General features: G+C 41.0%; 1 protein-coding gene across 4 annotated transcripts in view; it reads left to right on the forward strand.

The window, feature by feature from the left end:
- The first annotated feature begins 1344 nt into the window (after positions 1 to 1344).
- LOC306921079 (sphingosine kinase 1-like) overlaps positions 1345 to 25317 on the forward strand; it is a 33547-nt gene continuing 9574 nt past the window's right edge. The window contains exons 1-3 of one of the 4 annotated variants that reach the window (XM_079498180.1): positions 1345 to 1437; positions 2224 to 2874; positions 15587 to 15736. In XM_079498180.1, coding sequence (XP_079354306.1) covers positions 2469 to 2874; positions 15587 to 15736 — 556 coding nt within the window. In that variant the 5' untranslated portion in view covers positions 1345 to 1437; positions 2224 to 2468. Of the gene's footprint in view, positions 1438 to 1577; positions 1679 to 1844; positions 1942 to 2223; positions 2875 to 15586; positions 15737 to 25317 lie in introns of those variants that run through there. The other 3 variants (XM_079498181.1, XM_079498182.1, XM_079498183.1) reach the window with 3 other exon arrangements.

Raw genomic sequence — 25317 nt, forward strand, 5'->3', positions numbered from 1 at the left:
TACCTGTCTAGATACTTCCTTAATGTTAACGAAGTCCACACCCACAACACCAGAGGGAGTGCAACGAACCATGTACAACCCAGATTCGGCACAAACAAGGGACTAAATTCTTTTCGCTCCTATGCCACCAAAATGTGGAACGCCCTACCAACTGTCATTAAGACATGCGAATCCCTTGACTCCTTCAAAACCGCTCTCAAAGGGCACCTACGGATGGCTGCAATTCGAAACTGGCCCCCGTAAAATCTGAATCCCCCCCCCCGCCCCCCCCCTTTTTTCCCCTCACTGTATATATTTATTTTCCCTTTTTACCTCCTTTTTGATGAATTCCTGTTCTGTCTATAGAAGTGTCTATTTGTACGTCTCTAAATGTTTTGATGATTTGAACATGGTGGACCCTATTGGAAACAAGTGTAATGCTTAATTGGGTCGTCCACTCACAGTTAACAGCCTTTGTATTGAGTTTGTGCTTGAAATGTACTGTAATTCTGCAAACTGTTAATAAATTCTTCAATCAATCAATCAATCATGTAAACAAGTCTTATATTTTACTCGTAGCAGTCAGATTTTGTATTGACCTGTAGGCAATTTGGTACAGTTCAAGTACCAAGTAGCCTACAGAGCACCGCTCTATATTTTTGAGCGGTGCCCACCGCTCCCATGAGTGACCGTCATTGACCGAGTGTGTGTGTCTGTCTGTCTGTATGTATGTCTGACAGTGTAAGCACACCTGAACTTCCATGCGCGGCCAAAAGAAGCTGTACACACACACACACACACACACACACACACACACACACACACACACTGTGAAACTGTGAAACTGTAGAACTGTAATTCAGAAATGAAATGAAATCTATATTTACCCAGGGTATCTGGGCTAAGCTCAAGAACTTGTTTCCAGCCAGGCCCTGCTCATAGAACACATTTCATCGTAGTGGTTGATGCCTTGTTCAAGGGCATTTCAGCGGTGGTAATTTTAACGTGTCGGACGGCTGATTCGAACTGGGAACCTTCCGGTATCTAGACCGCGCCGCTATCCGTTCGGCCACCGCTGCCAGATGAGAGGGCAAGAGAGTCTTTGGCCTGCGTTCTATGATAGCAAATGAGTCCTTTCAGGCGGCGATAGACTCATTCTCTTTAAAAAAAAAAAAAAGGAAAAAGAAAAGAAAATTCTGGAATCTGAAAGTAGGCTAAATGATAGAGGAGAGATCTGGAAAGAAAGGGGGGGGTATATGGACATATGCAGATGGTACTCGTTGGCAGGAGGTGTATCATGTTGTTTGGTGAGAAGGTAGGAGTTGTTATCACAAAGTGATTCAAATCAGGTGATCATGGGAGGAGTTATCATCAATGACAGGTAGTGGGATGGTTGTCATCAGGTGAGATTGAAAGAGAGGAGAAAGGAGGTTAGTCATGCCAAGTTGTTGCTATCAAGTGAGTATAAGGGAATAGACTAGTGAGGCGGTAGCATGGATGTTATTCCATTTGATTGTTCCTCCTGTCTTTCCTCCTGAAAATACGATGTTCCAACTCCATATAATGTGCTCACATAAAACGGCATCATGTCTGATTAGTGCAGCTTTTCCACAAATTCCACTGAACACTGCATTGTTATTTGCGCAGCTTTATGCATTCACACTGCCCATCCAGTTATTATACTAGATTTGAATGACAAGTAAGCAACATCTCATGTCAGACACAACCTTAGACAGTAACTGTATCTGATGGTCGTCTACTCTCACAGAGGGGGGGGGGGGGGGGGGGGGGGACTAGATAGAAACAACCTCATAATTTTGATAGAAACTAGATATAAAAATCCTTGTCTGAAATTCTGCTCATTAGTCAAATCAATCACACAGAGAATTCTAAAAGCATTAACTGTTTATTTTGTAACAGATTGTTACACAATCCACGTTTCCGTTGTATCAACTCTCAAACGTAAGCCATTTCACCTAATAGGCTAAGTATACCCTTCATCTACACTTTTTCAATAGAGTTCTATAGGCTAGTATGACAGAGCTCAGAGAGCTGGAACAGGGAGGTTTAGCCAACCATAGTTAACCAATAACCATTTAGCTAAAGCCTATAGCTATTTGTTGAAAATGTTTTGCCATAGCTTAGCTATATGCCTGATGCCTTCATCAGTCTCTCTTGTTGTTGACATGTCCTGGATGTGCTGTTTGGTAATTGGTGTTGGTAATTCTCTCATTCCGTCGCTAGGTGGAGACGTGCGACCGCTTTCGGTTCTCCCAACTGGTTAAACTCGCTCACCAGCGTCCATCGGGCTCAACCGTATCATCTCAGTGACAACTATCAGCCGGTACACAGTCGCAGTCTGGCATCCTGCGGAGAGTTTGCTCGCATCCCCACCCGCGAGTGCATGAGTGCGTGCGGACTGTGTGCGCGGTATCCCGGACCCTCGCCCGCCGGTCTGCGGATCCCCGTCTGCTTTCAGGATCATCAGGATGGATCCAGAGAAAGCAGACCTGGACTCGTCCTGCCTTAACAACGGCTCCAGTCAGGTGTTATACGGGGAATTCACGGGCACCCGAAAAGTCAGATATGCCTTAAGCTTGACCGAGACGGACCTCACGGTTCAGAAGATCCCATCCCAGAACAAGGTGGTCTTCAGCTTAAAGGACTGTGTGGGTTGCCGGGCGCACATCGGGGAAGACACCGCAGAGTACTTGTTCACAGCCTACTTTTACCCACTGAAGAAGCGATGGATGAGCTCCGGGGGGTCGCGACAGAGAGTGGAGCTGTGCTACCGGGTCTCGGGGGTGCAGGACCAGTGCGCCAATCTTGCGGAGGCAGAAAAATGGGCTCGTGTGATCCGAGAGCGCGCGATCCGCCAGCAACTCCTGAGAAAAGGTGAGGAAAAGGTTAATTATGGCAAACTTCCTTATTGGTTGTAAATTGCCCTAGGCTATAATTCAGTTAGCCTCGGAAACCCAGATGTTTTTATTTCCAGGGAGAAATCCAGTTGATGCGCTGGTGGTGTCCCAGTCCCACTGCATAGCATTCTGTTTGTTCTGTTCTACCAGTCTACCTGGACAGTTGGACTGGGTCTATATAGGTCTAGGATACAAGTAGGCCTACTGATGATGAGAATGAGAATTCAGATAGTCGGTAGCCTACTAATGACAAGGAGAAAACGAATGGTTGTGAACTTTGCAGTGGTCTAGGCTACGTATTTATGTATTTAATAAATAAATAAATAAGTCTCCTGTTGCCACTAGCCACAGTCCAATAAATAATGAAACAATATAAAGATAGAGCTATTCTGTGTCCATTAAATTAGTCACTTAATAGCCTGTGAAACTGGTTTCTTGTCTGGTAGGCCACCGCACCTATATTTCTGGTTATCCTGCTTTTAAACACATGCACTTGGTTACATATACTGGAATGCATATAAGTATTGTCATGTAAATGACAATGGGAAGAACGACAACTAAACAGTTTCTCATTTCTGCTACTAATTGATTTTTGTGTGCATGCACAAGCTCACAGCATCAGCACCAAGACATTTAAATCAGGCTTAATTACCAGTATACCACAGTGAACACAATGTTTTGGGGGGAGGTTGTCACCATATTATCCCCTTCAACAAGTTGCACTGGCTGTAAAAAGGCTTTACACAAACTGCTGTACGCAAACTCATATCTGGTACACTGTGACCCAGATAGTTTGCACATATGTTTTTCAGAGGCAACATTTTCTGTTTCTCAATACATGGGGCAGAGAAGAAACGGGCGGTTAAAAACTAAATATGGCATGGTTATCTTTTTAGAACGTTAATTTTAATCTGATCCACGTTGACCTAAAACACAGTTTCGTCCCAATATGGGAAAGAAAATGATTGTGTTCAGCAGAAAGCCAAGATACTAAGAATAACACTGTCTCCACTTAGTATTCTCACCCCAAAACCCCTTATCTTATCTCGCAATACAACACAGCTCATGGCCATTTTGCAGTGTGATTGTTTTGCTGGGAGTCAAACCCAAACCAATTTAGTCTAACCCATGGGGAAGCCAAATAGCTCTGGTGAAAATGGACCCGATTCTAAAATATTCATGTTTTAAATTAAAGTGGGCAGCCAGCAGGTCCAGGTGAATTGACATGCAGATCACCCAGCAAAATACAGAATTTTATCAGCATGTTGGGGGGTGTTGTTGGGAAAAATACATTTCAAGTAAGCCCAGTTCACGTTTCAGAAGTTTGACAATATTAGGATTGTGATCTCCTCTCAGCAATGCATATCAGTGGACCTCCCAAACGTTTTCAGCTCAAGACCCAAAAGATGCAATTGGTGTTACCCCAGGGCCAAAACTAGCTCACAAAATACATTCTGAATTAACCACTCGAGTCCTATTCCAAAAATAGTCGATCTACAAGCTTCAATGTGACACATTGTGAGTGTTGTAGTGTTTAATGTTTACATTTTTGAACATATTTTGAAACACAAATATATATATATATATATATATATATATATATATATATATATTATTATTCTTTTTATTCTTTTTATAAAGGAAGATAAAAAAGCGATATTTACTGGTTTGCGAGCCAAAAATGGGTTCTGAGTCCCGACCCATTGTTTTGGAACAACTGATCTATACTGATACTGCCAGAGGCTCTATGTGCCAAAGACTACTAAATCATGTTGAGTAATGAGGATCACTTTGGAATCTTAGCTATTAGTCTAGTGATGTCAGCAAAATCTTGACTGTTCCATCAATATAGATGGACTTCCAGTATACACAGAGTATTATTCGATATATTTGGACAATCTTAATTCTTCTGTCCTCCTCCTATACTATACATTTCTAACTACAGATCAAAGAAGATCTTTGACGTATATGGCATGTACTAGATTCTAGTACACACTATGGTCCATTTATTTGCTATTTATAGCAATGGGTTTTGCATCAGCTCTGTCCTCTTGATCCTTCCATTAATGTATTGTGTTCACTGCTGAATAATTGCTTTGTCTAATGTACATACACAGACCAATTATTTGTTTAATCAGGCTACACCTTATGCATGCTAAGCTTTTCCCAGCAGGCCTCCTTCTGACACTTGCATGCTGAACCTCTGCATCAACCTCAGCAAATCGGCATAGCATCACACTCTGTACCTCCTAGACTGCAACTAATTTGAATAGAAAATTTGACTTGGGTAAAAGCTGTTTTGTGGCTCATAACAATTCCATTGACACTCTCTTTCCAACCTCCCAAATTCTAAGGTTTCCTTATTCCAAAATGTTGGGGGGAGGGGCTTTTTGCCTTTATATATTTTTTTGAGATATTCTTTTGTGGCTTTCGCCTTTATTTTTTGAGGGGTGCCCTCCTATATACAGGTTTAATGTTTGTTTTTAGTTCAATGTTTGTTTTAAAAACTCCATTGACAATGAAGGGAAAATTTACGTCATATTGTCCCTCATTACGTCATATTTTCCCTCATTACGTCATATTGTCTCTTTATTGTTAATGGCATTTAATGTTTGTGTTGGCAGCGTTTGTTTTACATCACCATTACATCACCTAATCAACATGAGTTAGACTTTTAATATATTAGTTCACAGGGGTGTGATTTTAGTTTTTTTGTAGAGTGATAGAATCTGACTCAAAATGGGGAGAGAGATGGGGGGGGTGACATGCAGTAAAGGCCGTCGGGATCAGGAGTCGAACCCGCGGAACACTGCCAGACTGGATCACCAGCCAAGGTGCCTGGACCGCTATACCGGCCCAGGCCTTGATTGTTTACTGGATTGATGATTATTTTAACGTCACTGCATTGATGGGGACAAGAAGGATATAAGAGTGATCTACATCAGTGTTCACTCACTAGTGCCCCAATTTACTCCTATTGGTTTTAAACACCTCTCCATTACAAATAAGAAACATAGAGACTGGGAGTCAGCAGGTGCATGGGGAGGAACTGTGGAGTGTAACCATGGCAACCATTATTAATGGGGAGTCTTTTGAGGTGCAGAATCGTTAATTTCTTAATAAAATTTTGTCACCTACTATTGTCTCCGTAAGGCGGGACAACTGAAGGCCGTCTATCTGTCTGTCTGTCTGTCTGTCTGTCTGTAGGCCAAGGAAGAATTTCGGCCCCACATTTTTCAAAATCAGCTTCATGGTGGTGCTATAACAGACAGCCCACTTAACGTTTTAGCCTATACAACTGTTAAACCAGGTCATACAATCAGAATTATTTCCCCCTGGAGATCATGATGCAACTCCACATACAGGCCCCCAGCCATTATTCTGTGCCAGACTACATTTTCCGCCATTTCGTGTTTTCTTCAAAACACAGACACGTTTTGATACAATGCCTACAACTTTATTCAAAACTCACACAAATCTGTAAACATTATCTCCGGAGTCATGTATGTGATCAAGATGGATCAGATTTGTCATATGCCATACCACTTGTCTTAACTGCACTTTTTACCAGCTGCAAAGCAGGCTGGTCTACTTTGTATCAGGTTGGTAGTGGCAACTTATCATTTCATTGGCTGCCGTACCTAGTGGCAACTTATCATTTAATTGGCTGCTGTACAGGGACATGCTGGCCATTGGGAAATTTGGGACAACTCCCGAACGGCCGGTCTGGGCCGGCCGTGTGCCTACTCCACTTCCCGGGCTGAATTATGGGCCCACCACGTCCCTGCTGCTGTAGTCACCTATCTTTCTGATTGGCTGCCTCGTCTCTAGCCAACCAGCCAATGGGATAGCATTGCATTGCAGCCAGCAAGTTGCAACAACAACCCACTAGTTTTTCACCCACAATTCTGCAGATAATAACGCAGCTGTCATCAATTCTTGTTTTGTCTTTGATTATGCAGTTATAGAAGCTCAATATCAAGATCAAGCTTTCTGTATTAATGGATACATAGTGATTTTAGACCTACAGTATACATGTTTATTTCTCTGACATATCTGTAGTATTGTGTTTCTACTAGCCTGCTAAGAAACTGTCCAAACAGGGTATGTCAGACACTTACCAGGTTCTACTCGCTGTATGTTTACAATCTGACCTGATCTGACCGAGTTTATGACAAATTTTGACTCATGTAGTCCAGTTCTTCTTTTACTCCATTTACTGCAAATGTGATAGGATGATGTCACCTTTACAGCATGAGTTCAAGGAAAGTAAGAAGAGACACAATTTGTTCCACATTCTCAAGGGACTTCCTTTTAGCAGCAGAAAGCAGGCCGCACTCAACCAGTCAATGCCATTACTAATAGATTACCTCTGGACCCAGCCAGTATAATGGTTTGGTTTTTGATCTATTATGTATTGAGCAATGGGGAGAGTTCACTATTACCTCATGAAATATCTTTTAAAAAAATTATAAAATGGGATAGAACACACCACTATTCTTAAATTTGTGTTGCTTTTCAGTAGAGATAAATTATTAGCCAGTATCGATGGCCAAAAGTTCAGAGAAATATTAGCGCATCAAAAACCAAGAATGAATGCTTTGATCTGCTTGTTTTGTGATTACTGAAGAGTGAAGAACATAAATATTCTAGCCTGACACCCAGCCTGAATTTTCATTTCGTTTTACACCCAGAACATATTTTTTGACTGGAGCCAGGCTTTAAATATTCACCCTCAACTTGAATATTTATTTTCATAATATTTTATTTTCTTAATTTCCTCCCCAAATTAAACCGTATGCCTACCAGTATTTAGAGATGTAACAATTGAAAAAGAAACCTTTGATCAGCGGTTCATGGTGATACAGTTGTGACGGAGAAGTCACTTCAATCTTCAGACATACTGTGCCATCATAACATATTTTACAAAGGATTCATCTTTAGGCACAAGAAATTTGTCTGCAATACAGGAAGCAAATCTTTCATCTGGCATGCATACAGTTTGGATTCAAATATGTAATATTAGTTAACTACAGTATATTGCTTGCCTTTCATTATTTATTTTTTTTTACTTGTGTTGTCGGCACAGTTAACCATTCCAGCCTTGTCTTTCCTGGGTGTAACACTTGACACTGACTTTTCCTGAGGGTGTGACCATATCGAGTGACCAATCCAATCTTAAATAAAGCACGAATGATGAAACTTCCTGAGTCTCTTGTGGTGTAGGATTAAAGGCCAATTACCGTAAGCAGAGACATTGCAGCAGTGATCTCCTCTGTTCCCAAAGATACAGAGATATTATGAGATAACTATACTGTAAACGTCTATCAATGTAGTCCCGTTTATGTAAATTGATGTGTCTAAAACACTGAAAGCTTCTAAATATTTTGGGAGTGTGTGTGTGAGTGGGACACTGTGTTCCCTGATGATCCCTCACTTTTGGACATTCACCAAAATGTGAAAAAGAGCCTGACAAAACCTCAGAACCAAGTCTCATCCATCGGACTATCCTGGGGATTTGTACAGCTATGTCAGAGCTGTCAACATCATGCCATTCTTTTGAGCATGATAAGGTACATTTTTATTTAAATCCAAATGGAGGGATGCCCCTGGAATTTCACAACATCTAGTCCAACAACTTTAATTATGAGTTTGCCATGAAATACTATCTACAACAGGACAAGCACAAAGATGTAATTCAAGTAAACAATGTTCATTCGGGCAGCTATTTCAGAAATTGCCTCTCAAGTCACTCACTGATATGCAGACAACAACCGCAAATTGTCTATTCAGTCTACAAAGATGCTAGTTTCTCTCCGAAAAAGTCAGGATTTCTCTAGTAACAGAACATGTGGTTGTGGCTTTTTTATGATGGGAAGTCCATTTCCTCCACATGCAGGCAGGCTATGCTTTTTTTAAATGGCTTTGCTGCAGTGCTTATGCCTTCATTTGTTTCACAAAAAATATATATACTTATTTTTTAAATATAAAGTCTCACACGCCTAAATTATGAAATTGAGAGGAGGTCCTGTTAGATAAGGAAGTAAAATATATACTGCCTGTATTAAATAACAAACAGGGGAAACAAATTCCACTATAAATTACACTTTCACTAAACGACAAACTCATTCTGAACACTGTCGGAGCCATTGAAGGAGAATTACGACCGTTCACTTCATGGGACCAGTCAAATGGCGGCTCTTTCTACATAGACTTCTATTGGCGAAGTGCATGGCAAAGTGTGACAAAGTCCTGGACCGGATCGGAAGTTGACAGAATGCACTGGAGTCAGGCAACAGCCCAGCTTTAATGATCTTAAATCCCTTTATTTTAAAATGTTTTTTTAGTAATATTACAACATAAACATTACATAGACTTTTGTTGTTACTCAGTTGGCATGTTGCACACATGCCTAAAATTGCTGATATTTGCGCCACTCTCGTTGAAAACAATGTATTTTAAACTCCAGCTTGTCACACTCCAGGGCTGCATGAACAGCACTCGAGCAATGTTTTCTGCCCCCTCAATGACACCACTTTCCTAGTCTACAGTACACCACTCTGAACACTGTTAGTGGCAGCAAATGTTCCGCTAGTTGAGAAATCTTAAGCTTTTGAGTTTGACTTTCCAACACCTCCTCCCTAATTTGAACTGGAGGTCTAAAATATCCATATGGGACTCATACCATTCCAGAAAGAGTTATGAACCCCCACAACGAATACGGAAGATGCTGGTGAATCAGTGCATTGTCAAATGGCTCACTGCAATAAATAAAAACACATACATTGTGCCTAACTTTAACTACTTGTGTTAGTCTACTCTATACTGATTCCAAATAGCAGGTCTACACACTCAATGTGTTGCGATGCAAACCGCCATACGCTTGTAGAACTGTTCTTTTTGTTCTTTCTTTAAAGATTTAAAATGTTTCGCCTATAGCCTTATGACATGCCAAAATAGTTACAGTATGTCAGAAGTAGGTGCAAGTGAAATATACTTATTTATTCATTATAACAATGTGACAATCATGTATGTTTTCTGAAGTGCTTAAGTCCAGTCTATATCTCGTTCTTCATTTCTCTGTCTCATTCTCTCTCCTCTTATGTCTCAATATAGACTTACAGAACGTACACCACCACCTCCCTCCACACCCTTTGTGGTCTGGCTCAGCCAAGATCTGCTTACTTGCTTCAAATGATATTCCATGTCGCTGTACAGACAGCACTGTGAACAACAATCCTCACCTCACATTATTATACAGTACATTATGAGATTTACAGTACATGAATTTTACGAGGGAGGATATATTTAGTATAACTTGTCCCAGGAGGACTTCATCTTAAGATATTATTGCCATTTGACAGTTAAACACAGCTGAAGGTAATGGCATTAATTGTGGGCATCTTTCATTAAGGTCTTACTGTGTGTGCCAGCATTGACAGCTCCTGTACAGTAAATGCTGGCACACAGAAACGCCTAACTGAAACAGCTGTCATGACTTGCTATCTTCACTTGGTATGCAGTTAATGACGGAAAACTCTTAAGCCGATACAAATCTCATATCCCAAAGGGCACATTTTCAGAAACCAAGTTACAGACTTCACAACAAATGCATTATTGATTTGTTTTTATTTGTTCAATAGGTTTTATAGGCACAGTATTAATGCAACTTACTAGAGATTACTTACTTAGCTAAGAGATATAGTGAACAGTGAGAGCTGGTCATTTTTGAGAAATATACCCAGACAGTGGATTTATTTCTCAATGACACCCTCGCTGTTCACTATCCCGCTTATTACATGGTGGCTTAATTATTTAGTTTTTACACAAAGCATAACAAGAGATTTCTTATTGATTAAAATAATTAGAAATTTAGATTATACGGGTAGCCTATTGTAGCCATCTTGATTGGTCTGCTATCAAGAAATAACAGACTGCAGAATACTGTGATTGACCAAGCAGAATTGAGCATTCAACCAAGTCATGTAATAATTAGTAATTAATGCATAAAATGTATACAGATCTACAGTATTGCATATAAGCTACTATGTTATGTGTAGGTTTGAACTATAGTTCATGACACCTTTCTCTGAGAGTTGAGACTATCATGGGACCATTTGTACACTCAAGTTACAGACCTGTAAGGGTCCATTTGGAACCCCCTTCAAGGAACCCAGAGGTTTCCTGGACCTCACTTTGAAAACCAAAGTGGGGTTCATCCATTATTCCCTTAATGTATGCATGTTTTGCTAAGATTAGAACTCCCATCAGTGACTGAAAGCCATATAGGCTTTGACATGTATCTGAATGCTAGCTACAGTAGCCATGCTAAGAGATAAATATTATCTGTAGACTGTACATTAGAGTTTGGAGTATCTTCTCAATATGTATGTATTCTTGTAATGTTTTAGGACTCAACACACTTACTTTCAGAAAAAGATCTGAATGATTTTTTTTTTTAACATTGCAGTAGCCTAGGTAGAATGCAGTGGTGGAAAGTAACAAAGTACTGTACATTTACTTAAGTACTTTGAGATTTATTTTGTACTTTACTTGAGTATTTCCAGTTTCCTTTTACTTCTACTCCACTACATCTCAGATCCAAATATTGCACTTTTACTCCACTACAATTATTTGAAAACTTTAGTTACTTTGTAGAGTTTGATTATTATTATTACAATACATGCATTGAATACTTCAGCCCTATATACATTTTGGCCATTTGAAAATAGCCGATCTACAAGCTCACAATGCGTTGCAAAGCTACGGAAATGGGACATTCTGCATAAGTACTTTCTACTTTGTTACCTCTGAGCGGCGGTGGATGAGCGGCGGTGGCTCAGGGATAGAGTGGCTGGATGGTAACCGCAAGGTTGCCAGTTTGAACCCGGGCTCCCCCAGAGTTAGTGTCGAAGTGTCCTTGAGCAAGACTCTGAACCCCTAATTGCTCCTGATGTGCTGGTTGGTGACTTGCATGGTTTCCGCCGCCATCGGTGTATGAATGTGTGTGTGAATGGGTGAATGTAATGCACAATCTATGTAAAGCGCCTTGGATAAAGGCGCTATATAAATGCACCATTTACCATTTACTTTTGGTACTTTATGTACATTTTGATGCCAATACTTTTGCAGCTTTACTCGAGTACCTTTTGAATTCTGGTCTTTTACTTACAATTACTTACTTTTACTTAGTATTTCTACATTGCAGAATTGATTAAGTAACAAATATGAGTACTTTTTCCACCCCTGAAAGAATGTCAACAAAACTGCGCCTACCCATTGATAACATCAGTTCACAGCTTCACCTTCCATGTGGTCGAAACAATGATAAGAATGTGAACATGACTCATGGATGGTCAACATCCATGGAACCATATAGGAGTATTCGATAAACATTAACTACTAGAAGAGTTGAAATGTATGGATAGTGTGGATCATGTACAGGTTATTATTAACATGTATTAATTATTTTGAATTGTACAGCCTTGAAATGAAATTAAAGTTTACTTTGAGTCTGTAAAAAATAAGAAGGGGCAGAGAAGGGCCAGATGAGGACTTTCTTCTTACATCTTATAACAACACAGCTTACACGCTCGTGCACACACACTTCAGGCCCTCCACCCCTCCTTACACTCCCCAAGGACCCCATATCTTATCTAGACAGATATTTGGATGAGCCTATGACTCAGTCAATCAGGCTACTCTAGCTGAAGCTAACCATGTGTGACAGAAACGGACCTCTTGCTCAACCCCATAGAGCTAGCAGTCTTCAGTCTTACTCACCAACAGTAATTACGCTGTGTCATGCTTCCCTGCAGTCGTGGAATGTCTGCAGAGTCGAGACAATCGGTATGACCGACTGATACAGGAAATATGTGATATTTTTATGGCGAGTGTAAATAATAAATTGGCATACTACTAATCTATCTATAAATTGACTAAACTTGCATGTCATTACTCGGGTGCCGTCCAACTGATTGACCTCAAACACGAGTGTGTGCCGGCAATGACCCGAAGGTGTCGTGTGCACAACTTGTTGATATTACAACCCATTGGTTGTAATGTCTAATGTTATTGGTACTGCCCTGGATACTCTAATAACAGCGAATATTTGTTATTTGGTAAAATAAAGCAACATTTCAAAATTAAGTAGCATAATAAATTAGTAAAACTGACAGGAAAAAAAAAGAGTCTTAAAAGTACAAACTGACAATAATCAATAATCTACTGTAATGTTGTTCCAACATGTAGGGGTCGTGATGGCAAAGGCACGTATGAAAGAAAGATAACATAAGATCATACAGGTATATCATTCCTGTGGCCATGACAGCTCAGTAGACAATAGATAATATTAACAAGCAACCCATGTCCAATTAAAGAAACGGCTGAATACATCAGAATGTTTCTGATGGGCTATTTTGTGGCACTGAACTGGAACACCACCGTTCTTCCTTTATGCTGTGAAATTGTAGCTGAGACTTTGCTGAGTTTTGTCACACAGTAGGCTATACTGTAGTCGGCCTTTCTCAGATATCGTGCACCTGCAGTGTCATTCTAAGATTCTGGGCTGTAAAAGGAGGCACTTTGGGTTTTCCCTTACATTTTAACTTCCGTTTTCCTTTGGTGAAAACCTCAGTAGTGATTATCCAATTATGCTCTGGAACAATTCCCACGCTGTGGTTTAAAGCCTGCAGATCAGACATACTTTGTAAGCACTACTTGGGAGAAGAGCAATACTGTGTATAGTGTCTTTGCAGTAGGCGCTACTATTAATTTAACATCAATCCTGCTCAACTATGATGATGGTGAGTGACTATGATTTGCGATGACTCTTTTATTCTTCAGAATCAAGTGTTTAACAGTGTTCACCTTTTATACCGTAGTTGACCATCCTTACTATATGGTACATCATATCATACAGTTTGTGTTTGTTTCATGCATGCCCACACCTCAGGTCAGATGAGGTGTGTTATGATCCGAGGAAGGTCATGGGCTTTGGGTAACCTTTTTTAATTGGTTAAATACTTTAATATTTAACTTTGGAAACTTTGATTTCATACTGGAAGTCAATTGGAGGTCGGATTGGGCTGAAACATTGCCAAAATATGGAGTAGACTGATATGTTGTCATATTCATAGACTGAGTGGATTCCAAATACATTCTGTGTATTTCACCCTTGCAAAAACAAGTACATTATTATTTCACCCTTGCAAAAACAAGTAAATGTTATTAGGGGAGGCCATTACATCATAACCAGGAAGTATGATGTAAGAGCATATATGGCTAACGTATGACATCAAATGACAGACTGTCCATGCATTTACAGTTTATGGGCAAGAGCAGCACTATGTCATCACTTGAACCCCAAATGGCTTCACTCGACATTATCCAAACAACTAAAACAAGCAATTGAAAAATGTCTTGACTAATAACCCAAGTTAACCTCAAGCCATCCAATATGTATTGACTAATAACAACCTCCCAAGTTAACCTCAAGCCATCACACATGTATTCCTTACTGTCCAGCATATTGGATGATATTAATGAACAGTACACATAATCTACACGTTCATCACAAAATGGTTTGTGTTGATTTGATGCTGTCATTCCTGAGCTTTGTGCTGTGACGTAACAGCAAGCAAACTAATGATAGAGGGGAAAACCCAAACCTAGAATAGACGCACACATTGATATAGCTGTGGGATGTTTTGAGAAGGGGAGGAGGTAGCGGCATGCATTGGAATTAAACAAGTAGGCCTGTGTGGGCTCACTGGGCTGAGGGCTCCCAGAATGGCAAGGTCACATCCTCTAATGTCAAGTAAACTGTTTTGAACTGTTGATTAATGAGGACACGTCGTTAGCATCCTAGTTCCGTCTGGAGCTGTGTCATTATCTCCTTGGAGAGTTAGAATCTAGTCCATGGATGCACAAGGAGGATCTTCATCTGTCTACACATCATTTGCTCCAAAACTTTTTCAGCTGAGACCCAAAAGATAAATCTCTTCCCGGGACCCAAACTTCCATTATGAATTATCCTCTTAAGCACTGTTTAACCGTGGAAATAGTGGTTCTTCTGGTTCTACCATGTCATCAACAGTAGCTGTGCCAAATGTTTTTGGTCAATCTTCAGGCTTGTTTTGGTCTTACCCTCCACACTCACAATTTATTTGGTAGTTTATAAATATTTTAAGGTAGATTGCAATTTATTTGTTGTTAATCTAACTATCCCAGTAGTTGAGTGGACTTCTTTGTGCTTCAACCTGGGTTTCTCTGGCTGCAGCTACTACCTTACTGTCACTTCCAGTGATATGACCAGTCAATTAATGCAGCCATTGACATATTCGCACCATCAGCCATGTTGCTCATTAATACTACTGTAGGTTTTCCACCTCCTGACTATGAAGTGAGACATGGGAATATGTTCCATTGTCTCATTTTATATCCCTTTTTTCCATGACCTGACGAAGATGTAATCTGCCATTGAAACGTTGTCCTTTTCTTTCTTTTTTTGTCTGTGCTTTGCACCCTGTTATCAAAATAAAAAGGCTCCAATCGTCGTATCCCGCTCCTGAGACTCACCGTATCATGCCTGATTTCGGCTTGAGGCACGGAGGAATATCTCTTCAATCCCTGCTTTTTTTTCTTTCTCCTTGTGTCTTATCTCAGTGTGGCTCTTGTTTCTTTTGCAGGGCTGATGTTCAGTGAGCTGCAGCGGCCCTGCAGGGTGATGCTGCTGGTCAACCCACAGAGTGGGAACGGACAGGCACTGACGCTCTACAACAGCCATGTGCAGCGCATGCTGCATGAGGCGGGGGTCCCTCACACACTGGTCATCACTGGTGAGTAGCACGTGCAAATAGCAGAATGGAGAAATCACCTGTCAAGGGCTACTGCCAGAAATATGGGGAGGGGATTTGTTTTTTTGTTTTGTTTTTTGCGATAAAGTAAAGTTTTATAATGCGACAGTGTCCGACAGACGTACGTGACTGGTTAAGACTCACCCGTGGCTTCCACTGCAGTGCCACTCAAAGCGACTATACTGGGTTGGACTGCTGGATGCAAGGGGTTGGGCTGTTTATGTCTGGCAGACATAGTTGAGGGGTGATACTGTATGTCCATACTGTATGTGTGCAGCTATCGATTGAACAAATCAATAATTTAATAAAATATGAAATTAGGTCATGTCTTCATAGGCGAAAGGTTTCCAGAAATGTCAAAACATATCAAAACTAGAAAAAGTGCCCTTCTGGGCACAGGTCTCCACCAGGTTTTGTGTGTGTGTGTGTGTGTGTGTGTGTGTGTGTGTGTGTGTGTGTGTGTGTGTGTGTGTGTGTGTGTGTGTGTGTGTGTGTGTGTGTGTGTGTGTGTGTGTGTGTGTGTGTGTGTGTGTGTGTGTGTGTGTGTGTGTGTGTGTGTGTGTGTGTGTGTGTGTGTGTGTGTGTGTGTGTGTGTGTGTCGCGGCTTGGCCTGTTGTAGCGCCACCATGAGGCTGATTTGAAAACGGTCAAGTGGCATTTCTTCCAAAGCCTAGTGGGAATATGCATGCACAGTTTCACTACAATCGGACGCTGTGTTGAGTAGTTGTGGCGATTTGTACAAAGCGGGCTACTCCTGAAAGGTTTAGAAGCCAATCGTAGCCAATGAGGGTGGATTATGAGAAATCAAACAAACCCGTCTTGATCACATGACTATGGAGAGCATGTGTACCGATTTGCGTGAAATTTGGATAAAATCTGAAGGAGTAATATTAGAAAATGTGTTTGACATTATGTCGGCCTCCTGGTGGCGCTATAAAGAGCAGATGTGAAAAATTCCAGGAAAAGGTTTTTCCTTGGCCTCTAGGGAGTTGGCATACAAAGTTATCCACAGAGCCGTGCAGTTAGAGGTAAAAACACTTTTCAGCCAGTTATAGCGCCACCATGAGGCTGAGTTGAAAATGTTCATGTGGCATTTCTTCCTCTGCCTAGTGGGAATGTGCGTGCACAATTTCACGGAAATCACACAATGTGTTCATGATTTGCAGCATTTTGTTTGAAACTGAGCACTCCTGCGAACTTTGGAAGCCAATCTTAGCCAATCAGGATGGAGTCCGAGAAATCTGAAAGACCCGTTTCGTTGAATGGCTCTAGAGCATGGGTTTTCAACAGGTGGTCCGTGAAGGTGTTGCATGTGGTCCCTGACCATGCATTTAGTAATGTAGGAAAGTGAAGATGTATTGCATTGACCACAAGTTAAGAAACAATGCAGTAAATGATCTGGTGACAAACGATGACGCGTCGATGTTATCAGTTACTGGGAAGTCGGATGTCAAGAACTTCCACAGAAAGGTGAGTTAGAATCTCAAGGGAAACCGTACCGGTTTGCCTGGTTGAGTCACCATTATAAGGAAATGTGCCCATAATCAATCGCAAGTGTCTGCTTACTCATAGAGTAAGTTACAATGAACAGCAACATGAGTTTAATATGGAAGGTTAATTTCTTTCCCCCACACCACGCCCATATCCCCCCTCCCAACACAACAATGGTCCCCAGGTTAATTCTCAGTCAGGGTGGTGGTCCCTGGTTCATAATCAGTTGAAAACCCTTGCTCTAGAGAGACTGTGTACCAATTTGCGTGATGTTTGGACAAAATCTGTAGGTGTACTGTCCAAACAGGCCGTTCTGGACATTTTGGGGCAGAGGTTCATCGTTGGCATCCAGGGAGTGTGTGTGCAAAATTTGGCATCGACCGGGTTAACGGTGCCGGAGATTAGCTGGTCACAGACGGACGGACGGACACACGGACACACGGACGGACGGACGGAGTGCAAAACATACTCTCTCCCCATGCCTTCGGCCTGGTGGAGACAATTATTGGGTGAATGCAGTACAAAATGTAATGTAGGTGGTTAATCGATTTGTTGATAAATACAAATAAAACTTATATTAAAAGTAGGCTTCTCAACTTTTTTGATTAATTGAAAAAGTAATCGATAGAATGATTGGTACAAATATAATCAATAGTTCCAGCCCTACAACAAAACAAGCACATAGATGCACGCCAGGCACACAGGCTAAACGGAGACATTACAGTATACTGTACACACACACACACACACACACACACACACACACACACACACACACACACACACACACACACACACACACACACACACACACCATAGCATTTGGCTAACATAACACCAGATCTTCTGCTGAACAGTTCCTTTCTCTGCTTCTTTATCAGCCCATTTTCTCCCTCCCTCCCCATTTAAATCCTCAACATGGTGTTTGCTGCTGTCGCCGTTATACACCCATCAATTGCAGTTGACCCACATGCATGCAGAGCTCTTATGCAATATATTAGAAAGACACACTTGTGATACACAAAAAGTACACACAAGTGCATCATAACACACACAGATATGCACGTGTGCGTGCACACATACACATAAATAAATCCTTTATCCATGATTTGATTTGATGTAATCTCACAGGGGGCTCATATTGATGGAGGCATAATCATCATCATCGTAATCTAAACTAATGATCATAATCGTGCCTTTCCATATTGGAGCAGCTAAATCGGTTCATGACTGGGGATATAGCAGAAAAGTCATTGGAATGTGTCATGAACCTGGAGAGCTGGAGCATTTAAATTATTTGGTGGAGGCCTAATGTGTCTGTCACTTTGAACCTTTTCCCTCGTGTTCATAAATCACCACAGTGTCAGACATGCAGACTTTCACCACAGAAGGAGAGGAGGGGGGAGGGAGAGAAGGAGGGGGGAGGGAGAGAAGGATGCACTTGAAATTCTCTTGTGTGTATGACAGAGATGAATCTCAAAATTGCTCATGACTTCAGATAATTATGTGCTTTTCAGAAATGTAATCCAGGGTTCTATACATAAGGGCATATTTAAAACCCTAATGTACAGTGCATGTGGCAAAGAGCATGCCCAATTCGGCAAAAAATTGGAACCCAGTAATGAACAATTTGTAGGCTTCCGACAAAAACCCTTCACGTCAATGCCATACTGTGCGATTCCTTAGTGCAAGAACATTAAAAACAAATGGTGACCACACATAGTGGTAATCTGTTCATGTCACAATCTGACAAAACTCCTCTCTAAAATAAACAATACAGAGGCCTTGTTTGCATGTAAACTCATGCAAAGACCGTGGCATGCTTCCATAAAGGAAAGCAATTTGAATTGGAAAGTATGCAGGACAGAGACCTATTGTGCCATGATGCGTTGGTGGCAACGAAGCTCTCCGTCTACCATGCATTACACAAAGTACAAAGTTAGAGGGTGGCAGTGGCCAAGAGATGGAAAAACCTAAGAGTTAAACAGATTCGGAATTTTGCTGTGTCGAGACAGAATATGAGACATAAACAAACAAGGAGATGGACAGAGACCGAACGAAAGGACAACAATTTACAATAAAACCTTCCTTAAGGTATCCATTAGCAAACAAAACCTTACAGGTAGGAATGCACTCATTGCAAAATTCTCGGCCGAAACAGATATTGAATATTGGCCGATTTTAGCCGATTTATTTCATTTCGTTTTTCATTCCCAATTTTGTGCCAGTCAAACAAATACATTTTCATTAAGAAATAACTGTTTCAGGGCTTTAAGGGTCATGATTCATCACACTATCTTTAAATGAGTACAAATTCAATCAAATACACAGATTTATGAAACGACAGCTAATCCGGGTTAGTCCGGGTCTGCTTGTGCAGCACAACACAGTGCAGAAACAAATATTTCCCACTGAGACAATTTAGCCAGATGAAAGAAAATGTTTGTTTTTATTTTTATACTTGCATTACATAAAACCAAGACTTGGAGTATAAAATTCCCCGCTAGCAACCCCTAGAGGCTGTGCTGATCAAAGTGCTTTGAACCGATGTTCTGAGAGGCTGGAATACTTTTCTAGCCACAGAAAGTGAGTAAAAGGAGTGAACAGGTTTCTGCAAATATAATTACAATTGCTGATTTTCTTTTCTATAATACAGTTTCCCCTCTTCTATAAATGATAATGGGCAGCAACTTAAAATAGTCAATCATTAACATCAGAATTATTTCTATTTTTCAGTTAACTACTCATTAACATAAGACTCTGACAAGTCCCTAAGTCCCTTATGTTTATTCTCACAATTATGTTTCCCGCATATTACAGTATTTTAAATTTAACAAAGTTGGGTTCAATGGGTTCAACTTGAACACCATAAAATCAGTCATAAGTCATTTGCCAATAAAATAAATTAATAAATGGAGAAAAGATTTCAGAAAGTTTGAGCTCGTTTTGCAAGCACGCACACATACATGCATGCACACACACAGCTAAAAGCTGTTTTCAACTAAAATTCAACAGATTTTACTTTACTCAATTTGTAAAGCATATTCTTTGGCTGTACTTCAAACAAGTAAGTAAATGGTAAATGGCTTTGACAGTTGAAAACAACAACTTTAAATTAGACCGCAAGGCCCTGATACAGTTGTTGTCTTGAAATGAAAATTACCCCGTGGCAGTGGTGGGGAGCAGTTTGTCGTTCCCTGCAGCTGTCCACAGCCACAGCCACACGACCTGTTCATATAACGCTGGGGATTTAAGGTCTAATCAGTGTGACTGGCTGGAGTTTTTACTGCCTTTGTTTTGATCGGGACTAGAAGTACAGTATGTATAGAGTTTCTCAGAGAAATAATAGATTTCAACTCTGGTCTCTATTATAAAAGGAGACTAAAGCCTCCTTTTAATCCACAAACACTCAGACTCTCAATTTCTGGAGCCTTTCTCTTACAAGAAGGAGGACTACAGTGTTGGCAGCTGCCAGCTCATGTATTTATATCATTCGGTAATATAGTCCATTAATCATTTTTGGGGCTGATTTCCCCTTTCCTGATGGACTCTCTGCCATGTAACAAGTTACTACCTTCAATCTGATGTGCCCTATTGTAGGCATGTCATTAGGCCTATATGAAAAAAACATTTTCAAAAGTTGCCAAAAACAGCTAATCGCAACATTTCACTTTCCACAGACACATACTGTACTGTCTGTAACTGGAGAGAATATCTCTGCATTGTCTCCTTAGCTCACTCGTTTTCTATCCTTGGAGGATGAGAGAAGGACTTTCTGTACCGGCATCAGGAGTTACATCCTGTGCATATTGCTGAACGCTCCTCAGCTCAGTATCACACAGCTTCTCCATCTGCTTTTCCTGAATCAGCCCGGTGTGCTTAGCCAGGCTTCTCTGCTCATTAGAGCTGTGAGAATACCTACAGTGTCTGCCACCTTTCTTTCTGAACTCTGCTTGGTGTTTTACCTCCTGAATCTTCACTTGTCTCTCCGGGATCATCTGCTGAACCTTTTTATATGCACTTTTTCTCTTGAGGAGAAAAAAAGAAACCGAGTGCCATTAGTAGAATCTGCCAGCACTTTCAAATCAAGTTATTGCCTCAGTAGTTTGGCTAGACTAGAGTCTTAAATCAGACCAATGGCTTGCTGCTTCCGTTAGACTGGAACATTCATTTGTCTCGCCATTGAGTGCCTTATTCTCTGGGTGATTAGGTGGGGTGGGGAGAGCTTTCTGTTTTGTTTTGTAATGCATGGATGTATTTGTTGTAATGTTTTTGTCTACTGTATTGCTATGTATTTGCTGTATGTTGCTGGACCCCCTCGAAAACGAGATGATACATCTCAAGGGGATATCCTTTTCTCAATAAAGGTTCATATATTGAGTTAAAAGAGATGCTGTTAGATTTACTGTACTTGGCCCCTCCCAGCTTATTAGTACAATCTGAACCCATTAAACTTAAAAACCTTTTTTAGGATGGTTCATATTGATGTTACTGGTTGAAATAAACAACCACTCAATGCAGGGAAGGTAAGGGGAACAGCGGTATAGGAGAGAGGTATAACACAAGTTTATGTTTATGTGCCCTGAAGTGAATCACCCATTCACAATATTAGTACAGTAAACGGTACTGTAAACGGAAAACCTTTTGAGACAAAGCCGATCACTGTCATCAGCAAAATGTGGTCACCTGATCATCTGTGCGGTTTGCCATTTCTTTGTGCTGCTTTATTGTTAAAGCAATAATGCACAGGGCCTTGAATCTTTTGACACTACTGATATGCTTTAATACATACATTCTTCAAGAGATAACTAGGGTTCACAAACTTCACAACACTCTCTCAAAATCCAATATAACATTAATCCTTCTGTGTGTGTGTGCGTGTGCGTGCGCGTGCATGCGAGATTTGATCAGATGTGTCTTCCTCTCCTCTCCAGCCTAGAAGATGCTTGTCAGACAGTATTAAATGACTGCTACATGCTTGGCATCTGCATGTCCCCCGGTGCCTAATCTGCTTTGTACAAATTAGAATTACTTATGAAAAAAGACAGATATTCGCAAGGGATTACTATTACTTTATATTGAGATGTTGTGATATAAATCTCTCTTGTGGTTTTACCAACATAACACAACATGCATGGAATACATGAACTTCCACTCGCATTCATTATTGGGCGGCAGTGGCTCTGGAGGTAGAGCGGGCCTCTTGGGAACCGGAAGGTTCACAGTTTGATCCCGGCTCCCCCTGATTTTGTGTCCTTTAGCAAGACTCCCTAATCCAAATTCCAATACCCAAAATCTTGGCCACTCGTTCACTCACACTCGATCACTCCACCGCCATGTTCACTAACACCGCCATGCTGGAGTGACCGAGTGTGAGTGAACGAGCGGCCGAGATTTTGGGTATTGGAATTTGGCTCTAATTGCTCCTGATGAGCAGGTTGGTGCCTTGAATGATTTCCTCTGCCATTGGTGTGTGAATGGGTGAATGTATGCACAATTAAATAAAATTTGCACCGTGAATAATGGCACTATATAAATGCACCATTTACCATTTAATTGCCTCTACATTTCGGAGAGCTGTTTCTCCTGTGTGGCAGTAACATCAATGTATTGTAGCCTTTTTTAATGTCTTCTGTATATACTGTATATTCTATAATCAGTTACATGAGTTCCAAGAACGCACCATTTCTTTCAAAAGCAATATATAATGTAACTACAATGTGTAGTTACAGCGAAGGCTGTGTGCTGAAACGTATACATTAATTGTTGCCCATGTAATACATAAAGTACCTGAAGGCTCTTTCCTTGACTGTTGACAGTTCCATTGACTGTAAAAAGACGGATTCTTACTACTTACTTACACATTCTCTAAATTGGGTTTCTTTCTTTTTTCTGTCTGTCCGTCCGTCCGTCTGTCTTTCTTTCTTTCACTAAGAGGTATAGTGAATCAGCAGCAGTATAGGAGCACATTTGGTTGAGGTGTCATAATCAATGCCATTACTAAGTTGTGAACGTTACAGCACATTTTTAATTCATTTGAATTAGTCATCTGTATGAAGCAAGCATGAACTTTGAACTTGAGGACAAGATGACACCAAGGCAGCACCACACAACGATATGTTCCAAGGTTTATATGTTCTATTTGTAAATGTACCGGTATGTTGCACACACATTTGCATTAGCCACATTACTTGCATGCAGAAGATATGCAAGTCATTACGTATGCAAGATGGAACAGGCATAAACTCAACGGGATGTTGGTCAAGGGGGTGTGTGTGTGTGTGTGTGTGTGTGTGTGTGTGTGTGTGTGTGTGTGTGTGTCCTTTCCTGTTGACCCCCACTGTGATCCCACCACCTGTGCTGTGTCCCATCAACAGTAGACGCCATGAGAGAACACAATAATAATCAATGTGTGTTTAGTGCTGTCCCCCTCCCAGCAGGCCTGTCACAATAATTACATAAACGCCTAATCGCAATTATTTTTGCATAATCGTTTTCATGTTGAAAAAAGGGCCAAACATTTTAAAAAATAACAGTTATGTTTTTGTTGTAAGCTTGTAGATCAACTATTTTCGCTATTTTGTACATTCTTTGGAAAGAAAACAAAAAAATATGAAATGTCTCAGTTATTTGTCATATCTGTCCTGTGCAATTTGTGAGATGCAAAAAAGCAAATTGTAATGTTCCAATGTTCATAGGAAAATACAATTATATCATTAATCGCAATTATTTGTGTGACAATTAATCGTCAACTTAAATTTGTGATGGTGACAGCCCTGCTTCCCCCTCTTTGCTTGCTGATTGCAGGCCTTCAGTCCATCTAGTTTACAACTCCTGCATGGATACTGTGTGGGGGGATGTGATGTGACTGCACTGATAAGGAGGAATTGATTTCTCTCTTGCCTGCGCAAGGAAGAGAAGGGAATGAAATGTAATGTAAGAAGAGAAAGCCTGGTAATCAGATACTGTGCGTTTGTGCATGCGTGCGTGCTGTATTTGAACTGTATTTGCCTGTGCGCAGCAGGAACATCTCTGTGTTTCTCTGCGTCTAATCAAAAGAGGTATTGCTGCTACCGTTTGTGGACAGTTGTGTAATGGTTTTGGCGCGGCAGCTTGTCAGTCTACTTAGAGATGCGATATGGAAGTCAATGGGAAAACAAGGCACGGTATGTTTAAATTGCTGGGACTGAGCGTGGTGTCTACATGAGAGGCTGCACTGCACAGGTAGTGGCTCAGTGGACCAACCCACAGGTGTGGGGGGGTAGACCTTTGTTAATCCCATGGGGGAAGTTCTGTTCCAGGAGGCGAACCGGTGACCTTCTGATTTCCAGACTGCCTCTCTGCTCAAGCTATAGCTGCCCCAGGCAATGTCATATGAATCGATCAGTACTCCACCCTTCTCTATATTTTGTGCCGCTCCCTTTCAGTTCTATTGTTTTGAAAGGAGAGTACGTGGTAGCATTAGCTGAGAGACGGGGAGCGAGAGAGAGAGATGTGATTGCTATTCAGTGTGGAAAAGAAGCAATGGCACATTGTGGTTTATGGTCCACTGCACTCGACTGGCTCATTTTTCTTTTACTGTTCACAAGACTGCTCATGACCTTTCACCTTGAAGAATATACTGTATGAGAAACAGTGAGACAAATGTCTCAGAGGTGCATGGATGGATGGATATCCTGGCACCGGGGACTTATTAAGCGTTCCAGAACACAACAGACAGCAAGACAGACACACAGAACAAGAGTGCACTTTTACACTCTGTGCACTTTTGTCTGTATAGCTTTGTAATGTAGAAAATAGAAGCATTTAAAACCACACTCCAGTCTGAACTCCTTTTTTTTGTCCCCTGTGTGTGAATCCTCCATTGGTGCATGACTGCACGTAACCTTTTCCCTGACTATCGCAGAATAAGACAAAGGACAGTCTTCTAAGGCGCAGCTCAAGCCTTGTAAACCACACAGAACTCATACAGTGACAGGAGAATGAATTATGGACAGTGAGGATTTGGCTGCATACTGCCTGTTGGAAATGGGACAGCACACTGCTCACTGTGGGGGCATCACTTCACTGGT

This window comes from Electrona antarctica (assembly GCF_951216825.1).
Source record: "Electrona antarctica genome assembly, chromosome: 4".
Classification (NCBI taxonomy): Eukaryota; Metazoa; Chordata; class Actinopteri; order Myctophiformes; family Myctophidae; genus Electrona; species Electrona antarctica.